Source organism: Plectropomus leopardus, chromosome 1, assembly GCF_026936395.1.
Source record: "Plectropomus leopardus strain MGB_pleo_1.0 chromosome 1, ASM2693639v1, whole genome shotgun sequence".
NCBI lineage: Eukaryota > Metazoa > Chordata > Actinopteri > Perciformes > Serranidae > Plectropomus > Plectropomus leopardus.
Genome location: NC_142176.1, coordinates 7,679,354 through 7,702,266, shown reverse-complemented (window position 1 = coordinate 7,702,266; position 22,913 = coordinate 7,679,354). Strand labels below are relative to the sequence as shown.

The following is a 22,913-nucleotide window of genomic DNA, read 5'->3' as shown; positions in this document are numbered from 1 at the left end:
TAGTATGGAGCCTGAGGTGAGTGCGTTATTGCAAACACACATAAAAATACTAGACACCTTTAACATGATATGTACCAAAAGTGTCTGCCCTATCTTAATGTTAACATACTTTAATAACCTTTTGTTTCGATGCTTTGGCACAGCCATCGTCCTCTTACCGTGCAACCCGGAGGAAAACTGTTCTGGTCATGTGACAATTTACACTTAACATGTGATTTTGCACATATGCCATTGAGACCCTTTATGATTTCAGTATTTGCTGTAAATGCTCAATCAAACATTTTTAGAGCCTTATAACTGAAAACAGTTTTTGAAGCCACTATTGTGACCAATGGGATTAAACGGGTTGGTGAGTAAAGGTAAACAACAGAACAGTTTGACAAGTTCAGAAAATTACATCACTTTACTGTGATGCAGCCTTTAAACTAGTAAAATGTAAAAACTTACAATATAACAATATCTGAAATCAGAGACAATATATATCACAATAGCAATATAATATCGACATTGCCCAGCCGTTCTACCATAAACCAGACTATGCAACCTCTGAGGCGACGCTCTGATGAGAAATCTGGTGTCAGCTCACAATTAACAAGATGAATAATTGATTTGTCTCTTGTTTTACATCAAATGAAGTCACAGAGTGCCCTTCGCTGCACACTTTCACTTGAATACAAAATTATCTACATTGTTTCGTGTTCAAAATAAAATCTCAATCGAGTCTCTCTTTGCAGAATGTGTTAGAGTTGCACAATATTTTAATCGGAGTTCCCCGCAGTTAAAAAGATTAAAAATACTGTGAAGAATAAAGTAGTTTCGAACACTATAGTGCAGGCATTTGATTTTTTTTCTCCCATCAGTTATATCTTTCCTCTCATATTTTAGAGAAAAGATAACATGCACACAGAATAAGTAAGTGGTCACATAACCCCCAGATCTTTAAGGTTACGGACAAAGGAAAGAAGCAAGTACAGGCGTGTTAACTGAACTCTGACTTAGTGGAGAATCACTTGGGAATGACGTTCAACATATTATTTTACAGGTACAAAATGAACTAAGATAGATTTCTACACTATCTCATCAGCTGCGCTGTGCAGCACTGACATGAGGAAAGAATGATATGCAATATTGTGTGATCAAATTCAAAAGATTTGCACTAAATTACTTTCTATCACTGATATTGATGTAATGAGGTCTAACAAGAATTATTTTCATTTGCTGGAGTACAGTTGGAGCATATGTTGTCTTACACATTTACAGTACATTTAAACAATGCTTTGGAAGATATTCGTGTCAAATTTAGAATAGATCTTTATTACCACCCAGAATTCTAAGTGTAGTATCAAAGATTACTTATGCAAAAAATGCATTTGAAATTCCTTTCTTAACAAACAGGCTTTTGGCCAGAGAACCTCTTAATCATGACAATATGTGAGAAAAATACAAATATTTAAAATAGTGATTTGCCTGCTAGGTGAAGCTTTTGACCACAGTTGTAGTTTTACCCAATAAGACTTCTCCCTGTGTGACATATCTATGTTTGTGCGGAGCCTTCGGGCGCTCGTGTTTGTCTGTCAGAACAGATTCAGAGAAATGTGTTGCCATATTCACACCTGGATATAAGGACCACATGAGTATGTCGACACTGAGGAGGACTGATGTTCAACTGCCACCTAGTGATGAAACTCATACTGTACAGCAGAGATAGAGACAGCCATGAAAAGAAGCAGATTGTCATTTTAAACACTGCAGCTGCTCGAGAGCTCTCCAAAGGTGGAGGCAGCAATTCATCAAGAAGAAGAAAAAGACTGGAAAAACTACGGAGGCATTTGATGTTTCTTTGTCTCTTCCCTTCATCTCAAACTGATCTGCTATTTGTTCCCATTCAAAAAAAATCCCAACATACTGGAACTGCTTTAAGCTATTGTGCTACAGAGATCTTAAACAAACTCTTCAACTGTGTGACTTCAACACTTTCAAAACTAAACATATTTACCTTTGCACATTTAACTTTGTGCAGATATTCGAAAAGCCAAAACTTAACACTTTACATTTTCTCTACTATTCAGAAGAGGATGTGTACACTGACACAAGCAAGCATCCTAAATTCCCTTTTAACAAGTCTCCATCCTCACAAACACACAAAAAAGTCCTATCACAAGCAACTCATCATATTTATGGTTCCACAAACTAAAAACATCCTTCTCTAGGCTTCTTGAAAAAAATATAGCTAAAATCTTAATAGCTTTACAAAAGTGCAACTAGAATAGGATTTGAATCTCAACATAAGCAAATCAAATATTTGTGTCTGTGTATAATATGCAAACTTGGAAAACGTATATAAAGCTCATATTTGCCAGCCTTAGTGATCTGTCCAGTTGAGTTCATCAAAGAAAAGATAGAAGAGAAGAAAGGAAGAAAGAAACACAAGTGGCTTAAAATGTATTTTATTGAGTGAAATGACAAAAGCATTTGGAAGAGCAACAGTGGTTTAAAAGGTTCACCAATTATTTATTATAATTATTATTTTCTCATCTTGTCGTCTTGTTAGATTACCTCTTTTATTGTTCTTATCATCTTTTATAGCATTTTTTAAAATATTTTCTGTCTTTCCAAAATGGAAAATGTTTAATTAGGCCAGTAATATATAGTAGTATAGTAAAACCTTTTGCACTAGTGTGTTTTGCACATCTGCTCTCAATTCTGCACATTATTGTGCTTGCACATCTATCTTCACTTTTTGCACATTTTTTCTTTTTTATTGCTATTTTTAATCTTTTTGTTTGTTTGTTCTCTGTACATACTAGTTGCTTCTAGTATTATTTGTAGCTTCTCTCTTATTTGCTGCTGTAACAAAACAATTTCCCTCACGCGGTTAATTTACTATTATTCTATTCTACAAAGTACTGCTGCACCTATGACTTCTTATATACACACATGCCTGAAAAACTACGTGGAAATCCAGTTCTCCAGACTAACTTTTCAACTTTCTCACTTGATTGTACCAGCACATGATTTGGTCGCTCCCTTTTTTCATTATTATTTAAACTGTATTATATCAAAAATATATGAACTGAAAAACGTGTTACACTGGCTCTGATGTAGCCGCCTCTCTCTGTCTGCAGTCAGTCACCACTCGAGCCTCGCTCTATGTCCCGCCCCCAGCACCATTTAAGCGGTTATACGTCACAAGTAATAGCCTATCAACAGTGAGGCTGTCATGCCACAGACAAGTCAAGAGACTAGAGCTGCTAAAACGTGTATGTCGAACATAAGGTAGCAGATATTATTGAAGTTGTAATAATCATTACAATTTCTTGTAGTAAAGTTGCAAAAACACCCAGTATTTCCGCTGATGGTGATTTTCTGATAGTATCCTAACAGTAGTTACTGGATGTTCAGTTGTATGAGTACAAGAACTATAAGCAGAGGAAACGAGATGGCGCCTGGACACAGCAAGAGATGTGACCAGATGATCATAGTTTAAAAAATGCGGCGCAATGACGATACAGACATTTCACACGTCAGACTTACAGTACTGTCAGTTTGTAAATGTTACTTCAGTCTGCATCATGCACTTTTACGAAGGCGACTATGAGAATTTTAACTGCATGCTAAGCAAAAAACGTTTGCATATGCAACCATTTTTGGCCCCAAAATCCAATATTTCAGGATTTTAAGTCACGCACTGAATTTCAATGTTAATAAAGTTGCAGCTGTTACATACGACACATCAATTTAAGGTGACCAGAAGGACTTTGCCACGGGCTACACTCACTATTTTCCCAGGGAGGTACATTTTACACAGACTACCTTGTAGATAATCTTCCTCACAGGTTTTATATGATATTGCTTCTTTTATTATGACTTATGTAGATGACCATCACGATATAAATTTCATGTCATACTGCCCAGCCCAACTATACCCAAATGCAAACATTACTGAGCCCGAGAGCCACAGCCGGCTGACGGAACATGCAGATATTTAAGATGAGCTGTGGCCTCTGATGATGCAACGCAATCACAAAAAGTGCAATCGCTTCAGAGGATTCAACAGACACTGTCAGCCCGTTACAGTCACCTCTGCAAAACAGCCTCAGTAAAAGCCATTACTGTGATGTACGCCACTGCTCTGACTCAAAAGGATTACGGAACAGTTGCTATGACAAGGACTGTTTCTGATCTTATGTGATGTAAGGTGACCTTGAGTGCCACGAAAGGTGCCAGTAAATAAATATTATATGTTACTATTAATGATATTATTATCATTTTGTATTTTTGTTACTATTGTTATTAATTATTGCTGCTATTGTTGTTATTATCATTATTACTTCGACTACTATTGGGTTTGTGCATATGTATTCCAGTATGTGTTATGTTTTTTTTTCTCTTCTTTTGGTGACGACAGTAAGAGATAAATGTATTTGAAAATTAATGTAGCAAACCTTCCCCCCTGTGTTGCTCACCAGCAATAAGCCCACAGTACAGCTGCAGAGCTGCACGAGGTCTTTCCAAGGTGGTCATCAGTGTTGGTGCATGCAGCCGCAGCACTGCTGATGTTGTTGACCGTCACTTGCTGATCTGGTCCAACACCTCGTCCATCTGCCCAGAAAAAGATGAGAAAAGACAGATTGGTGTTTTCTCTGAGTAACACACTGACAAGACTGAGAAGAAAAGGACAATTTCCTCCATATTGAAAGTTGTTTCTACAGTTGTTTATTCTGTTTGACTGAAAATGTTTCATCTGAAACAACTGAGAGGTGCCTGAGGACCGACATTTTTCTATAGGCCAACACGAAAGTTGGCGTTGCTCTGGTTCCCCTCAGCAAAAAGCCTACGGAGTTTTTCTATTGGATTTCTGTAGAAAATAGGGTCTGTGGCAAATAACTGTGTATGATACTTACACGTTTTGTTCAGCGACATTATATTCACAAATGAACACCACTTTCAGGATTTTTGAGTGCAATCGTCAGAAGTAAAAAGCTAATGTTAGGCTATAAAGGAACTAGACCACAGTTGCATAATTTAACTTTGCCTCCACAACAAAGGATTTAAAGACGTGTTCTGTAGTTTCATTTAGCCACTTATTAGCAAATACATTTTTTAAGACACATAAAAGCTTTAAAATGTGTGGGCAGCTTATTTACTGACATCTTATGTCGTGCCATAAAACGTGAAAGTCTCTTTTTTATTTGGCTTTTTAACTTTATTCAGATAGGACTGCTAAAGCGTGAATGTGGGAGAAAGAGGGAATGAATGCAGCAAAGGGCCACGGTCAGAGTCCAACCCGCGGCCACTGCGGCGAGGACACAGCCTCTGTACATGGGCACCTGCTCTACCAGGTGACCTACTGGGCGCCCCTTGTGAAAGTCTCTTATGCTTGTGTTCACCACAGACAAAAAACCCATTGACTTTGAAACGAGAGACCCTGATGTTTCAAAGTCAATGATTTCCAGGTTTAAGGACTCATCACTGGAGCACTCTACAGCTCCATGTTCAATTTGCATTTTTTAAAGTATGTTACAACTCTCATAAAATATGTCCTAACCTGTGTAAGAACTTGCACGCTGGTGTTCAGGTCCCTAGATAGAATCTCAGATAAAGCATAATGGAGGCAGGATTTGGGTCACAATGATGGGCAGTCGGAAGGAGACATAGCCTACAAAGAGAAGAAGTCATCATCACTGAGACAGACAAAAATAAACATCGTCTGATGGTAATTTTGACATTACATGCGAGGTTACCAGTTTCACTCTTATTTATTTTGTTATCTGTTAAGGAAATCGAATATTGCTTGTTCCAGCATCCCAGTTACAAAATCCTTCTTTTTTTCTCTTGTGCAGGACTGTTAACAGTATTATCATTACTTTCATGTTGGACAATCCAATATTATTTCTCATCAGACTGTTTCTTTCAGTCTGTCGCTTTTCATGGCGAACACGGTCCCCCTGGAAGTTTCTAGCTCGACTATGAACCACCAACTACAGAAAGTCAATTTCAGTATATAACCAAAGGATGCCCCAAATGATCTGTATTATCCAATATAACTTTCTGTATATCATACAAAGTCAAAACTCAGTTCTTCAATTTTTCAATTTTGGAGGTCACTGCAAACAGCCAGCCATATAACCATGAAGGTTTAGGGACATATAGAATCTGTTAAAACAAGCACACGTACCGGAACTGTGTTTCCCAGCTTTCGTTGAATCCAGGGACTGCGGCAGCTCAGGGATCAAGGACACAATGTGTGCAGCAGGTGGAGGTCCGGGCTGAACTCCGGTTGTGACCTGTGCTTACACCAGCGGCTGCTGCTGCTGCTGCTGTGGGGCTTGCAAAGTTTTCTGGGCGTGAGTCTGCCTGCAGGGACCAAGGAGGGGGAAGAAGACAGAAAGAGGACAAGAACAGTTTAAGAGTAGAGCCCATGATTAAAAGTTATGCAAGTAATAAGGAAAAAATAAAAAAGAGCAGGAAAATCGCCATCGTGGGCAGTTTTTGTTTTTTTTAAAAAAACTTCAGAAGTCCAGTGAACAAGTGGGCCACTGATCACAGCTGGTCCTCGTTTTTAACTGGGTCATTAGTGACCAACAGTTAAATGATAAATAGAAAAAAGTAAGAAAAAAGTTGCTGTGGTGGACAGACAGACTGAGTGTCTCTGCTATGAAACATGATTAAAATCTATCATTTTTCTTCACATAATTTGGCCACATTACACAGCTGGCAAATGCAAATATCTGTTATATGCACTGAATTTAATTTGATGGTTTCACTGCAGCCCTCCTCTAAAAACAGTGTGTTTGGATGGTCATGAATAACCAATTTATGGTCAAGTTTTCTGAGTATCTTGTTCATGTGTTTGAGAATGTAAACACCACATCGTGTTTATGAGAAACCTGAAAATTCTACCTGGAGAGCAAAAAGAAACGGAGATGTAAATGTGGATTATGAATAACCTCATTTCTCCGTCCCACTAAGCAAACATCATTTAACCATCATCTCCAAGCTTTAGCCATGCTGTAGACCAGATGTACCGGCTACATATAGCCTGATTTGAGACCATATTTTAAAAATGATTGTTATGACATCAAAAATATATAAAAAACTGTAAATGATTAACAAAAGTACTGCATACGCCCATGTTTACATTATGGATGTTTATTTTGTGTTATATACATAAACTATGTTTACTCTTCTATCTAGGCTAAGAGTAGATTTCTCCTAAATCCTCACTTTTCAACCTTGAATAACCAAAATTTTAAAGTCTAAAGACGAATAAATCTAAATGTCAAATACAAATAGATGTATAATGGACATTTATTAAATATCTCAGTGGGGTGCCACACCATATTCCCAATATGATCATAAAACAGATTAGCCTCATGAACAGGTTGATTATGTCCATGTCATCGCATTCATAGATGGTTAAACCATTGAAAATTTGACTGGTTCAACCATTTTTCTGTCATTTCAAAGTTTTGCAACTTTATGACTTGAATGCTCATATTCAGTGGGCCCAACACAGAGGCCCTGACCTTTAGTGTATGTATTCAGTGAGCATATGTACTGAAATTAATAGGGGTGCCACTTTGAGCCCCTTTTACACAGCCTATTAAGGGGGGAATTTTGCACCTCTATTTCGTTTCACTGCACTAAATAAATAAGTACAAATACAGAAGGGGGGGTCAGAGTTGCCACACACTGTTGTGTCACACTGTTGTGTGACACATCATGCCCCTTTTGCTTCTGGCATGCCAGCACGCTATCTAAAAATCACACACTGCTGCAACATTATGCCGACATTGCAGCAGTATGACTGAATCTCTGATTAACCCTTTGAAACCTGAGAAAAAAACATGGGCAGAAAGTAATTTAACATTACCTGGTCCAAAAATTAGCACAAAAAATAGCTGAAAATTATATATATATATATATGTATACACAGAGAGAGAGAGAGGTTTTTTTTTCTGCAACAAAATTTTCAATATAAAATCATTATAACTATAAACATTCCCTATTTTTGGGAAAATGCTCTAACATACTCTGTAAAAACACTAAAGCTGACTGCTTTAGACTGAGTGTCCTTACCAGCTCTCAGGTTGGAGTTCTCCCACAAGTTGTGAGAGGAAATTTTTCCAGGCAGGATACGTTTTGTTCATCATGTTCAAAATGGCCAATCATCCTGCAATCACCATGTCCTCGAACTCTCCCACCTTCAGGCTGGAAAAGGAAGAAAACGAAATAAAAACAGTGAATGGTGGGAAAGAAAACGGTAAGAGAACCTTTAAGCGGGGCCACAGCGTTTCTCTGTCAGGTGTGGGAGCGACTCAGATGGCCCCTGTGCACAGCGAGTGTCACCACAGGTTGTCAGGACAGGTCTGCTGTGCCACTGCAATCAGCAACCCGACTAATAGTGCAACTCATCACTGTCACACCCCACCTCGCTTCAACAGGCTTTGGTATGGAAAGACCATTTATTTTTTGGAAAGTGAAGGATTTCGACTTGTGTATCCCTGAATCAGCATCATCACATTCCTGTTTGTTTCTGACATTTGCAGAACTAAGAATTAAAGAAATTATACCACTGCACTAAAAACTAACCACTACACACCACAGAGTCAGCAATTTTCTTTCCAGGTTATTGCTGCATATCGCTGTTATCGAGCGCAAACCTATCTCCAAAATTGTTCATTTTTAGGAATAACAAAAAACACTGTGTTTTTAAAAGTATTCACTGGCGATATGAAGTTTACTCACAAGCTTTTCTGAATACACTTTATTGGTTAAGAAAGGTAAAAACCCACTGATCATTGTAAATGTGGACCATCAGAATTAATTTATGGGGAAAAAAAAGAAAAGAAAGAAAACTGTGAAATGTAAAGATAAGAGGTTTGCACTCGACAATGACCATTTCTGAGGCGATGCGCAGACATCTCTAAAAAGGAGTCAGAAAACCCCAAGAAGGAAATATGACTGTTATTGATCTGCCATTTTTTATTTTCTGGTTTAATTATTCGAAACAAAAGCAAGTACAACTTAGTTTACCTGAGCGCTGCTCTTTTAGTATTAGCTGGGAAACGATGTGACTGAATGCTGCACGCAAGTTCTCACAGCCTCAAGGATTTAGTTTGACAAGTCAGCATTGCTCAGCACTGCTAACTCAGCCTCTATAGTCTGAGCTGTGGGAAAACACGAACCCCAGAGGCGGGACACTTGCAGTAACTAAATTTAACCCTGCATTCCCCAGTTCAAGCACAGGTTAAGTCTCTGACTTCCTAAAAAGAGTCCTGGTAAACCTTCTGTATAAAAAAAATGTGCATAATTGTTGACATTGTTGAAGAGTGATATCATATAAACCGCCAGGTGAAAAAAAGGCTGAATTGATTCATCTAAAGACAAGAAATATGTTAGCTCACACACATGCTGTTGGTCAAATCAACTAGATTCAAAGCAAACTGGTGGACTGAAGCTATAAAGACATTAAACAGGGTGGCAGATATTTTTAACCATGAATTTTGGGTGTTATGATATATGGAAAACATGACTGATTTAGAGACACTCATGAAAAACACAGTGGATGACTTATTCAAAACAAGGAAATAACTCTCTTAAAGTTAGGTAGACAGGATCCAGAAACAGACCTTGAGCAATGAAGGACCTGGCCCTCCAGGTCAGGGACACGATTGTCCTGCTTGAGGGAGGGGGGGCAGAGGACACTGAGAAACTCCACAGCACAGCATCCTTCCACATCCAGATCGTACACTTACAAAATAACATAGGGACAGACAGTATTAACACGTCTTCTGGAAGACATTTAACAACAAAAATCAGCGTTTGTAGTTGTACAATTAAATCCCTAAAAACGGATAGACCAATGATGCATGGGGCGTGTGGCAGCCATCATGCGTACACATAGTTAACAGCAACCATATCTCCGGCCTAATACAGATAACAGCCTTTTACTTGCAAACTTTTAAGCTTTGTAATATACATTATGTAATTAAGTTTGAGTACCCTTAACCTAGATGAAGCAATCTTATCTCAAGTTACTTAAACTCATTTCATGCTCTGTTGTGCACAAACATCCTTACAGAGCACACAGTCATATAACAGGTAAAAGGGTGGAGTCAGATGGCCCCTGTGCACACAGTGTGTCCTCAGGTTGGCTCGGATTGGGGTATCGATGCCACTGCAACAAACACCCCAACTGATTAGTGCAACTCATCACTCTCACACCCACCAGGTCTCCCACTTTTAACATGCAACACTAACTTTCCAGATGTGTTTGTGTGTGTTTTGAGACACTATCTTGCCCACTGGGTTTGCGTTTACCTTGTGTCCCCATTTCTGATCGACAGGTAGCTCCATCAGTCCAATCTTGCTGCAACGTGAGGACCTCGTCCAACACCTGCATATGACAAAGCATACGAAAGAAACAGGTTAATCAGAGCCGTGTGCGAAAAACGTTGTCAAACATTCACACTACCCGTACTGAAAAACTCAACTGTAGAAAAGTGAATTGGCCTATTTGACATTAAGGTAAATGAAACAGTTGACTACTCATGAATGGTTTTCATTAATGTTAAAAACAACCAGTAGCACTGGTTAACCCTTTGAAATCTAGGCAAATTGGCTTGATTTCTCTCAAAAAAAACTGAAAGGAGGCAAAAAGCAGCTTATGAAGAAATGACGCAGATATCTGCTAGAAAATTGTGAAAAATTCAAGAAAATTACCCAAAAAAACAAAACAACAACATCACATGGGAGAGCAAAAAAAATAATAGTTATAAAATAAACCAAGAGAAATACTTTTAAAAAATTATAATAATTCTTTAAAAAAATAAATAATTCATACATAGTTATCTGGATGGTAATTTTAATTTCTTGCAATTTGCAGTCCAAACCAAGTTGCTCATTGCCTTCTTTCCATTGTTTCTGAAAGAAAACAAACCAATTTGTTCAGGGTTCAAAGGTTTAAATACTTGTGAAAGGTGTCTGAACACGCCACAAGAAAAGTGATTTCAATCCAGGTGTCAGATGGTTAAAAACAAAATGCTATCATTCATCCTGACTTCGTGGTGACTTATCAATACAGATACTGGAGAATACCACACATTTTTGAACAAAAGAAAGCAGACATCAGGGTTTGTTCAGTTGTTCAATAGAATCCGTCAAAAAAAGTCAACACAAAATATGAGTTCATTATTATTGGTATACAGCTGAGGCCATTCCATGAAATGTAACAGTAAACAATAATATCCTAATATAACACTGATTTAGTTTAGTTTTTCTGCACATAACTAAGTATAGAAACAACAACAAAACAAAAAAGAAATTCAATAAGTTGAAACATTGTGCATGATAAACCAAACATGGCACATGGAGTTACCTCCCCTATTAAATAACTATAGTCCTTCATTAAAGAAAAAAGACATGAACAAAGATTTCATAATTGATGGTAATTTCAAGACTTAGCAGTAAAACAAAATTGATACAAAAGTAAAATGAATCAGTGAAGTGCTGTGAGTGTCTAATGAGCAGACAGAGCTCCACATGGAAGCTTTTAAACTGTACATATAAAGAAAAGTTTGGTTACTAAAACCAGAACATGTTTGGCAAAGAATTAATTTAATCTCAAGTTAGATAAATAAGGTGGAAGGGTGGAGTCAGATGGCCCCTGTGCACACAGTGTGTCCTCAGGCTGGCTCGGATTGGGGTATTGATGCCACTGCAACAAACACCCCAACTGATTAGTGCAACTCATCACTCTCACACCCACCACCTCTCTGACTTTAACGCACTACACTAACTTTGCCTACCCTCAACTTTCCCCCTCACAATTCTTTATTAGTTTAACATTTGTACAGTATATGAAGAAGATTTTGCCATGAAGTTTAACATTACTGCCTTAAAAAAAAAGGTTTGACCAAATCTGTAATGCAATTCCCATTTCTTTCCTTTATATGATACAAAGCGGTATAATCTTTGATCTCATCATACTTGCCTTCTCTAAAAATTGGTGATGTTGATTTGATGGATAAAAAATGCAGAATGATTAGTATGGTGTGCAAACATTTCAAATACTGTTATTTTATTATGATTATTTTAGGCAAATATCACATTCATTCTTGTAAGTGCAAAGGACATACATCTATGGTTAGCGCCTCGTTTTTACCCCTTTAAGCGTGCAGCAACAGCACTTTTCTTGTGCTGCTTTCAGAAGCAGCACGAGCATTAATACCTCCGTAATTGGTTCAATTTCTTCCAAAAACATGGGAAAAATGCAATGAGCAACTTGGTAAGAAATGTTCAGCAAATTTCAAGATATTAGAAGATTAAGAAAAAAAAGCTAGGGAAAAGGAAAACTATTGAGAAAATAATTATAACTACAATATTCATAATTACCTACACAGTAACATACGAGTATATTAAATAAAGTTACAGAATTGCCACAGTTTCTAAGCACTGTTTTTTTCTTTATTTATTTGTTTCACTTTCTTCTTCTTTCTTGCTAATTTTCAGGTAGTTTTGTTACACTTAAAAAAATGTGTACATTTTTGGGTCATTTTTTCAAAGTTGCTCTTTGCCTTTCTCCCATTTTTTGAAATAAATTAATTGAATTTGTTCGGATTTCTAAGCAGTAATGTCTCTTGTCTTGCTTTTTTGTGCTCATTATTTGTTTACCTGATTGGTTTTCTTTTTTGTTACCCTTTCGTTAAAAAAACCCTCACCTCTCTTGAATTTTAATGTATTAGCACCTATTGTTCTGTTTGTATTTGTGTAGATGTTGTTGAAGGACCAATGAAACTTCAGCTTTTAAACTTTGTTTAAAAAAATCTAACTTATCTTGCCTAACTATTGTAGCATAATATCCGCCATTGCTGCTAAATTCTGTCCTTTGTCTTCGTACATCTTTTCACTGATTGCTCATCCATTACCTTGTGCTACATGACGTCCTTGTGCTACATGCTACAAGCGTTTTTTAGACACTGCCATGCTTGATGGGTTTGTGTTTACCTTGTGTCCCCGTTTATGATCGACAGGTACCTCCATCCGTCTCATCTTTGAGCAAAGTGAGGACTTTGTTGCTGTGAGCAGCAAAGACTGCGTACAATGTTGGAGCATGTACAACATGCAGGTTAGCATGACACGGTGGCCAATCTCGGTGGCCTTCGTGAAAAACTCAAATGTAGGGATGTAAACTGGCCTTTGTGACACTGAAAAAAAACTAAGACGCTCAGCCACTAATACGGTTTTTTCTTCAACGTTAAAATAAACGACCTGTATTCATAAAGTTTGCTAGCGACGCTCAACCGTTAGCTAGCTAGCTATGGTAGCATCGCATGTAACATCCGCTTCCGTTTCTTAAAAACGTCTCACAGCACTTCCTTAAAACAAAACATTCAGTCAAGAGTGCTTAATACACACTTGGCAAAAACGAACATTTATCCAGGTATTTCTTAATCGCGATTTTTGCTTTAGTTTCATCGTTTCTTCGTAGCTAATCCTCTGCTCCGCTTACTGCACTGGACTTTGTTTTCATTTCAAACGACAGCGTTTTCTAAAGCTAATCGCTGATTGGCCCAAAGGGACGACGGTGAGCGTTGATTGGACAGTGGAAACTTTGAACCACCAATGAAAAGTTGTATATTTGTCACATGACCACACTCGCTTCTGCCCAGTGTTGCGGTCAGAAAATCAAATGAATTTAGTTTTTTAAAAAGTTTTTATAATCTTCTTTTACATTACTTATTTTATACCATATTTCCAATATTCCAGTTTGAATAAAATGGAAATATAGATATTTGTAAAATCTGATTGCTGACACTCAGTAGATCACCCTGAGACTGAACTATGTTCTTGAAAAACGGATTTGATGAACTCTATTGAAATGCAATTCTATGTCTGGCTAAATAAATAAATAAATAAATAAATAACACAAAAGAGCAAACTCCTGAAATCGTCTGCCAAATTTGTTTTCTCTTAAATTAATTCAAACTGTATGTAAAATGAATAAAAAATAAAAAATGTATATATTTTCAAACATTTTTCTCCACTGTATCAGATAACTGAGACAGATTTGTAGTTACACTTGTGCATTACATTATTATTATTAATAGTATTACTATTATCACCATCATTAATATTTAATTGCATTTCCATTAGAAACTTACAGTTTAAAGCACTTATTTTGTAATAAATAAACAAACAAATTAATAAACAATAATAATAATCTTGTTTTGCGAGATGTTTACATTTTTTTTCCTATGGCCTGCAATTGTTCACTTTGGCAAATCTTTTTGAACCTTCCTGAACTTAGTGAATGTAATTTTCCCATACTTGTTCTACACAATATTAGTAAAAATCCAAAAGATAAATTAATGAATAAATTAAAACACCTCAACTGTCCAAAGGTCACCATGGCTGCTGTCAGATATGGACATTGTTACAAAATGGCCCGCACACATATCTTAAATATGCCATTAAAGCAAATAAATGTAATTGTATTCCTGATGATGTCCCAGTGAAACCCACCAACAGTTGCTCACGAGTTAGGTGAGGTAGCCAAAGATTAATAGTGCCCCCATATGGTGTCCATTAATCTTGTAAAAACTCATGGTGTTATATCTTTATTTCTAGTTATTGATGTCTCCTGATGCAGGTTAAAGCTTGTTTATATTAGTTAACAGACATATTTTCTGACTATGATTAGCACAGATTATGCAAAAATGCCTAAAGAGCGTGTTGTCTGCAGTTGACTGCTTTGTTTTGTTTCGCACCTTTTTCCCTCTTATGTGAATATTTTTCTGTTTTTTTGTGTTTGTGGAGTCTGACCTCTTTCCAGATATTTGTGGAGCAGAGTTGGATTTTTGGTCAAAGTCCCACTGGCTCTTGGTGAGACCTGGAAGTAGCCTGATAATTTCTTTGATTCACATTATTCACTCTAGTCACTGCAACACTCTGCCTGAAACACTTAATATTTACTTGATATAAAAACTTATGTACTTGGTTTATTTAATCATGTAATTTAACTAATGCTACTTTGTATTCTCTACACGTATTACAACTATCTTCTGTTTGTCCTGGAGGAGGGATCTGTCCTTTGTTGCTCTAAGTTGGCTGACTTGGCTTCATGCCTCAGAAACCCTGATACTCTGATTACATCTTTGCTCCCATTGTTATGTCTGCAATTATCTGCAGAAGCAGACATCTGATTTCCCTTTATTGCCATACGATGATTGTGTCTGATGAGGAAGGCATTTGCAGCAATAAGTGCACAGATGAGTGAGCCAAAGGTTTTCATTGAAATGCAAATGCAATTTTATATTAAAAGATAGCAAAGGGATCATTCACTATATCACACAACACAGCTTGTTAGTACTGCCATGGAAATACATATACAGTCTTTTTCATATTTACACATCAAGTGACAACCAAACAGAAATCATAAATACCTCTTTTTGTTAACTTTACAACAGCTATACGCGACCAGTATTTCATAAGATAAAAGAGCACTATTAAATAACTGGCATCTTCCCTATCATTTACAAGGCTTGGAAACACAGTGGTTAAAATAATATTCCAGCAAAAACAAAAACAAAAAAAATTGTTCTTCTCCAGTGAGTAAAATTAATACAAGTCTAAAAACGGTCATGAAATCCCTTTGTACAAAAGACTATACAACTTAATCAACACAATATCTTCAACAGAAATGTTTGCTTATATCCGCATGATAAAATCTGTACAGTTTTAGCATTCCTGCAGCAGAGTTGGAGGGACTGTGAGCCGGGATGATTGGTTACTGGGTCGCTGTGATGCTCCGTGGGCTTACCGTCAACCAACCGTCAGAGACCGTAGTTATGTAGCTGCCAAGACCCTCTTTCATTGGCCTCAGTGCTTCATCTAGCAGCAAATCAGCAAGTTGCTGAGCTTGTAGCACATACTTCAAAATACATGGTTCTATAAAGTCTAACTGATATATTTGTCAATATAGCAATATAGTATTTCCTTGTTCCATATTTCAACAACAGACAGAATGGTACTCTAAAGTTAAAGCAATGCATTTTATCTTTACGTGTGTTAAATTCATTTTTCAGTACGTTGTCAGTGATTCATTTCTAAACTATAACCCTCACAGTCTGATGGGGTCAGACATGCACAGTGTTCCTCTGTTATACTGTACTGTGGCAGATACTGCACCTTTGCATTACAGATTTAGAGCTGATGGATCGAAACTCAAATTATAAAAAGAACAAATGTTCTCGTTTACCTCTGGTAGCACTCGGCCATGCAGATACTTTAGGTTATGTGTGCCACAAACTTGAAGCAACCCCAAAACAACAGACAGCCAAAATGAAACTTAGACGATTTTGTTTCAAATGTAAAATAACTCAAACTGACATTTGCAGTGACGCAAATATCTAAAAAGTCTAACCCTACATCATAACCTTTTGCAACATTACCTTGTTCAGATTAGTCAGTTTGTTAAAACAGGGGGTCATGTTTAAAACAATAATAATATGTCATAATATTGTTGTAATTCTGACTTTTTTTTCGCAGCAGCCTTTAAAAAAATGACACAATTTCAAACAGGCCTAAGACTGTTGTGGGATGTATGAGAAAGGACGGGGGGGGGGCAACAAATCTTGGCCTTTATATTTTTAGGCAGCTGCGATGATAGTTAATTCGTTGGAGAGATGGCATTTAAAAGAAAATGTGGGTACATAACATGGATAAAGGAACGTTGGTGATAATGATGTATAATACATGCCGGCTGAGAAAAAAAAACCCAAAAAGACCTTAAAATTCTAATAATAAGTGCTGTTTATCAGGAGTTCTCAAACAGGGGACCCCCAGGGGTTATTGACGGTATACCCGGGGTGTCCCCAGAAAAATAGTCTATTCATGGTCTATTTTTGCTATTTAAATCACAAAAAAATTGAGTTCAGTGTGAGTAAGAGTCATAAGAGTCACTATTGTCATTTTAAGTTTTTCTTCCTCCATGTTATCATTGAATGGAGTTGACAGTTTTGGTTAATTTTGCTTTTGATAGCCCAACAACAATTAACCAGTAACTGGTTAATTTTCAAGGGAAAAAAAAGCAAAATGAGGTGAAATATAAGAAGCCATTCTCTTTAGTCCGGTGCTCCACTGACTCAGTGAGCTTCAGCACCACATTAGCTCGCTCATCCATTTCTAGGTGGTGAAATTTGAATGATTTTTTTGTATAAATGTCGTCCCTTTTATTTTATTTTCTGTTGGCTTCGCTGACGAACAGCCAGCTAGCTGCGTCAACATGTGGAAACATGCCCACTGCTCAGCCTCCGTTCTCCACTGGTTAGTTAATGTTAACCTCTTCCCCTCTGTACTTCGCACTACCCAGTTGGGTGGGAGCTCACACAAGGTTACTGTTAGAAACGCCAACCTTGTAACAGGACGGCATTGCTGCAGCACGTAGTGGCGACCCTCTGATTTCACTCTAGGTAGTCCCGGTGAGTATGCAGCCTCATTTCAAACCATACAACCCCTTTAGCTTTGTTTATTATGGTAGCACCAGTAGCTGTGCTGATATAGTTAACAATGCCAAAGGGAGTTGTTGTGCAACCTTGAGCTGCTTTACTCAGCAAGGCGACCTGGGGTGGGGGGGGGGCTGGAGAGTGTGTACAATGTTTCCACGGCAACACTGATGGGTCAGGATGGCGTTACAACCAGTAATCACCAAACGAGTGGCACAGCTAGCTAGTTACCACCGGACTCAGGTGGGGTGCAGTCCACAAACTGAAGGGTAGAAAAATTAACCTATAGACCAACATGCATAAGCAGTGAATAATATTTTTGGCAGTTAACCAATTAACCGTTGACATCCCTAGTTGACAATTAAATCAGTCTGAACAACCAAAATATTTTCAGATGGTCCATGACCTAATGTGGATCAATTTAGGGGTGCCTGACACAAAAAAAAAAAAAGTCGAGAGCCACTGTTGTGTATCATTTATCCTTATTTTTTTTTCAAAAGAAGAATAAAAGATACACTCAGTGGGAGATTGGATTGGTAAAGTAGTCTATTGTTTAGGACAGATGCATCAAGTAGGCTATGTCTAACACCTGGATAAATGAAAACACAGCTATCTGCATGGCTGAGTAGCTCCAGTGGTACATGTCTGAAAAAACATGTCTTTCTGTGATCTGAGTGGCCAAGTAAAAAAAAAAATGTCAACAACACTTTAAACCCTCTGAGTGAAATAATTAAACAGCTGAAGGAGGAAAAAGAACAAAATGTTTGGCACTTAGGCTGTTACTTCATCGTGGCTTCCTCTGCTATGCCCGAGGATCAGCAATGGTTGAATTGCATCTTGAAAAAAAACTAACTTGAGGTTACTTTCGCAAATAATGAACTGGACTTCTGCGACCAACTGAGAGTACCATCTACATACGGAAAGTCCTTGCTTGACCTGATGGAGGCTGTAAAATAAAGAATCAGAAGGGTGAGGGCAAGTCGATAAAGTCAAAACAAACATCCCGAAACTAAAATACATTTCTATTGAAGTGTAAATGCTGAAAGAAGCATGGAGACTCTGTGAAGTCCCACCCTTTGGCACTGTCATAAATACAACTCTTGAATACCCGGGTCCTGCGGCACAACACTCTCGCCATTTTTCGGAAAGTCAGCACTCCACAAAGTACAAAAAACGTTCATAAATAGAGTTCATAAAGACATGAGTGGCATTAGAGAGAGCATCGTGGTTACATCGTCCGGGGAGTATGTCGTTCTAGCTTCGTCCAAAAAAAAAAAGTTCACAAAAAATAAAGTTGTACACAGAGAAGCGTTTGTCACATCGAGAGTCTGCATCCTTTAAAAAGGGTAACGCTTGTGTCTCTGTTCACTTCCTCCCCAGAGTCCTTTGCTTTCTTATTCAAGCATGCTCATTAGTTTATGATTTCGCCTAAAGGCAGTAGCACTGAGGGTACTGTTGGAGGACTGTACTGCACGTGTGTGTGTGTGTGTGTGTGTGTGTGTGTGTGCACAAGTAGGACGGAGCCCCAGTTTCAGAGACAGGAGTTGTGTTTGCAGGAGCTTAGCTGTGTCTAACCATTCGTACCGTTACTCTACGTATACAACTGTTTTTGTATCTATTTATCTTTGTGTGTTTGTACCAGCTATAAATACAGGTGTGTATCAGGTAATGGAAGTTGGGATAAAGCACGGAGGGCGAGGGGGCCTTCCTCACACTTCGCTCTCAGTGGAGGGCTTGCGCGTGGAGACCCAGCCGGTGTCGGGGAGGCTGTGCTGGGCGTGACGCTGCGGGGTGATGGCTGAAGGGGTCAAGGTGGTTATGGAGGAGCATTCGGACGCTTCCTCCTGGAGGAGCTGCTCCGTCTCGCCATCGTCTAGCGAGGCGCTGCTGGCCTGCAGGGACACGGTGTCTGTGCGCATGCAGGTGTGCAAGCCGCCTCGGGACGGCTTGATCTGTTTTAGGTCGTCCCAGTAAAGCTCCTCATTGGACAGGAGACACACGCCCTCCACGATGCGGATCTTCTCCTTGGTGTAGCCTCCGTCCACTCCCCCCTGGACAACGAGAGACGGAGAGTTAGTCAGAGCGGCGGCTTCTGTAGGAGCCGTTTAAAGGGAAGATCCACCTTCAGGTACTCGTTTTCCTGCCTTCCTTTTCACTCTTGCTCTTTCTTTCATCCTTCCTGTCTCTTTCTTTTTTGCTCTCTCTTTCTCTTTGTTTCCTTTGTGTATCTTTTGCTGTTTCTTTGTTCTTCCTGTTGCTCCCTCTCTTTTTCGTCCTTCCTTCCTTTCTCTTTCTTTTCGTTTTCCTCTCGTATTCTCTTTCTCCCTCTTAGTTTCTATTTTCCCTCCATTCCTTCCTTCCTCTTTCGTTCTTTCTTTCCCAACTGTATTTCTTCCTGTCGCCCTTATTTCTGATTTTATTTTCACTCTGTTTTCTCTAACTCGTTTTAAAATATTTTTTTCCTTCCTTCGTCTTTCTTTCTTCCTTCTTTCATTTCTCTTTTTTCAATCCTTCCTTTCTTTCTCTCTTGTCGTTCCCGCTTTGCTCTTTCTTCCTTCCTTCCTACCTTTACTTTTCCTCTTCCTTAATTTATAACATCAGAAAACTTGAGAAGTTCATCGTGTCAAAGGTGGATTTCCCTTTAAGGATTAATTAGCAACCAACTGCACAACACTCCAGAACAAAATGTCACCTTCAAACAAAACCCATGCACAGCAAGTTGGCTCCTTGTAGTGATGCTGTGCTTTCTTTTGGAGTTAGATTTTCATTTTCAGATTAAGATGCTACAGGTATAACCTGTAATTACCATGAACAGCAGGCTGCCAGCCTGTGTCATCTGGAGTGAAATCCACTGGATTGCTTTAAAACAGGGAGATGAGGTTATTTCGTCCAGAGCAAATGGAATTATGCTACAGAGCTACTGCGTACAACACTCGTGGACAAATTATTCAGTCTGTCGTAGCAGGAATAATTTGAACAGTCTCTCTTCATCTCCAGCATGAAAAAACACATAAAGTAGGTGCGGCAAACCTGTTGAAACAGAAGCAAAATGACCAAAAGCAGTGATCTTGCCTGAAACTGCTGCTTTTATGTAAAAACAGCCTACAAGCAGCCCAGCCAGAAAGTTTCCAGTATTTCCAGGATTTTTTCAACAGCTGGTGCAATGAGTTGCAATAAACAGAGAACTGGAAATGGATTTGGCCTTATAAACATAGCATATAATGATGTATAAAGCAAAAAAAGCAGAAATTCTTCTAATGTTTTCTCTCTTTTGACAAATAGCAACATTTTACCTGCAAAGGGAACTTACACAGTTTATTAGAAATGTAGTGATGATTTCAAAGCAGACATACTATGCTAATTTTTAGGTTGATAGTTGTATTTTGGGTTTCTACTAGAACATGTTTACATGCTGGCAGCAATTTTAGCATATACATTTTTATCAAGTTTAAAATGTGTAAAAAACATTTTTTATGTGACGTTGACAAATTGACCTGCGACCATCAAATTCCAATCAGTTTATAGTTGAGTCCAAGTGAACTTTGTGCCAAATTTGAAGTGATTCCCTCAAAGTGTTCTTGAGATATCGTATTCACAAGGATGAGATGAATGCAAGTAAACATGGACTTTGACCTTTGACTTGTGAACATCAAAATATAATCAAATTGGGGTGCCCGGTGGCTCAGTGGATAGAGCAGGCGCTCCATGTACAGAGGTTGTGTCCTTGCCGCAGCGGCAGATTTGATTCCGGCTTCGGCCTTTTGCTGCATGTCACCCCCTCTCTCTCTTTCCCTTTCACGCTTCAGACTGTTCTATCAATGAAAGACACAACTGGCCAAAAAAAATCCTAAAAAAAAAAAAAAAAAAAAAAATCAAATCCTTCTTGAGTCAGAGTGAACATCTGTGTCAAATTAGAAAAAAACTCCCTTGAGGTGTTCTTGAGAATTGAGTTCAAAAAACTGAGAAAGACAAGGTTAGTGACCTTGACCTTTGACCTCCATAAATCTAATCAGTCCATATTTGAGTCCAAGAAAATGTTTGTGCCAAATTTGAAGAAATTCCCTCAAGGCATTCTTAAGACATTGGGTTCATGAGAATGGGACGAATGGACAGGCAACCCGAAAACATCAGTCCTCTGGCCGCGGCTATCCCTGGAGCCGCGCCATAAAAATAATGTTTTTTGACTCATACTGTTTGTGCTGAAACGCTTGTATTCACGCTCTGTCAGAAACGCTCGGCTTTAGCGCCTGCCTCTTTAAGGCAACCAACTGCCTGCACTGTTAGTTGTTATTAGTCATTTCAAGGCTTCACTGTTAATTTGAGAATGTTAAAATAATATTAGATGACGACATATAGCACCTACATCAACAACAAATTTATCCACACGTATAGACTCCTTGCCGGCTAAAATGTCAGTTTCACACAAAACTATCAGTAGTATAAACACGACATGCTTCTGATCGCAGAGCTCTGAAACTGCAGCAAAGAGAGAAACTGTTTGGGACAGCAGGTTGCATGCAGTGAAAGACAGAGGAAGTGAAGGAAAAAAGAGAAGCAGCAGAGGACGCAACTCCTCCATGCTGTGTAGCTACCTCTCCACGGGACAAGTGGGTCAAAAGATAAAGGGAGAGAGGGAGTTGTAGGGATGAGAGAGCTGCAGTGAGGAGAGAGAAAAGAGATGAGCGCTGGTGCCTGTAACCTGCTTGTGTGACATGTTATAATATTTCAACACAATCAATCAGACAAACAGTAAGGTCATTTGTCTCCGTGGTTACCATCCGTACGCCTCCATAGTCTGGGATCATCATTCTATGGACTCATCATGGATTCACCTTAAATCCATTCATATATTAAACACAAACATTTTCACATCAGCGTCCAGACTGTTGTTACCTCTTTCTTATATCGAAGTTGGTTGTATATTGGAGGCTTCTGCGACGCCTCGATTTTGACCTCTTGTGTGGACGTCCGATACGAGGGATTGCTGTAGGTCAGGTTGCTCACTCCTGGGTCAGCAAACTTTGACTTTTTATGTCTGTCAATCGAAAAAAAAGGAAGAAAAAAGCACATAGCTTCATAAATTAAACTATCCACTGTGTGGGAAATGTTAGGTACTTTATTCTTTGTTTAGGACCATAGAGTAGGAAAATAAAAAGTGTTGAACAGAGGACTGACCTGTAGATAATCAAAGCAGCAATGAGGATCAGTATGGCCAGGATGGTAAGAACTCCACCAATCACGTAGCTGATATGAAGTCCCTCTCCTACAACAAATGGTGTAAATGTTAGAGACTGGGGCCATGACAGAGAAAAAACAGAAGGAGAGGACATTACTTATTAAATGCAGTGGTTGGCTGTGTTTACAAATACTGTTTAATCTAAGTACAGGGGTAGGTCTGGAGGT

The 22,913-nt window shown here is 38.5% G+C and overlaps 2 protein-coding genes and 3 non-coding genes across 9 annotated transcripts in view; all 5 read right to left on the bottom strand.

Moving 5' to 3' along the window:
- Positions 1–13,538, bottom strand: part of LOC121945971 (uncharacterized) — a 124,425-nt gene extending 110,887 nt beyond the window's left edge. Inside the window, exons 1-7 of one of the 3 annotated variants that reach the window (XM_088070168.1) lie at positions 13,012–13,538; positions 10,327–10,402; positions 9,636–9,756; positions 8,083–8,214; positions 6,179–6,357; positions 5,549–5,659; positions 4,467–4,602 (exon numbers count right to left, since the gene is read on the bottom strand). In XM_088070168.1, coding sequence (XP_087926294.1) covers positions 8,172–8,214; positions 9,636–9,756; positions 10,327–10,402; positions 13,012–13,140 — 369 coding nt within the window. In that variant the 5' untranslated portion in view covers positions 13,141–13,538 and the 3' untranslated portion in view covers positions 4,467–4,602; positions 5,549–5,659; positions 6,179–6,357; positions 8,083–8,171. Of the gene's footprint in view, positions 1–2,431; positions 4,603–5,548; positions 5,660–6,178; positions 6,358–8,082; positions 8,215–9,635; positions 9,757–10,326; positions 10,403–13,011 lie in introns of those variants that run through there. The other 2 variants (XM_088070116.1, XM_088070212.1) reach the window with 2 other exon arrangements.
- LOC121948359 (small nucleolar RNA SNORD67) lies at positions 8,316–8,428 on the bottom strand. The gene has a single exon (XR_006106140.1). It is a non-coding gene; the product is annotated as a small nucleolar RNA SNORD67 (small nucleolar RNA).
- LOC121948383 (small nucleolar RNA SNORD67) lies at positions 10,116–10,229 on the bottom strand. Its single transcript, XR_006106145.1, has one exon. It is a non-coding gene; the product is annotated as a small nucleolar RNA SNORD67 (small nucleolar RNA).
- On the bottom strand, positions 11,655–11,768 carry LOC121948353 (small nucleolar RNA SNORD67). The gene has a single exon (XR_006106139.1). It is a non-coding gene; the product is annotated as a small nucleolar RNA SNORD67 (small nucleolar RNA).
- Positions 13,539–15,291: 1,753 nt separating the features above from the next.
- lrp4 (low density lipoprotein receptor-related protein 4) overlaps positions 15,292–22,913 on the bottom strand; it is a 152,304-nt gene continuing 144,682 nt past the window's right edge. For 2 of the 3 annotated variants that reach the window (XM_042490760.2, XM_088069824.1), the window contains exons 36-38: positions 22,686–22,773; positions 22,404–22,545; positions 15,292–19,561 (exon numbers count right to left, since the gene is read on the bottom strand). In XM_042490760.2, the coding sequence (XP_042346694.1) occupies positions 19,220–19,561; positions 22,404–22,545; positions 22,686–22,773 (572 nt within the window). In that variant the 3' untranslated portion in view covers positions 15,292–19,219. Of the gene's footprint in view, positions 19,562–22,102; positions 22,165–22,403; positions 22,546–22,685; positions 22,774–22,913 lie in introns of all 3 variants that reach the window. The other variant, XM_088069852.1, reaches the window with a different exon arrangement.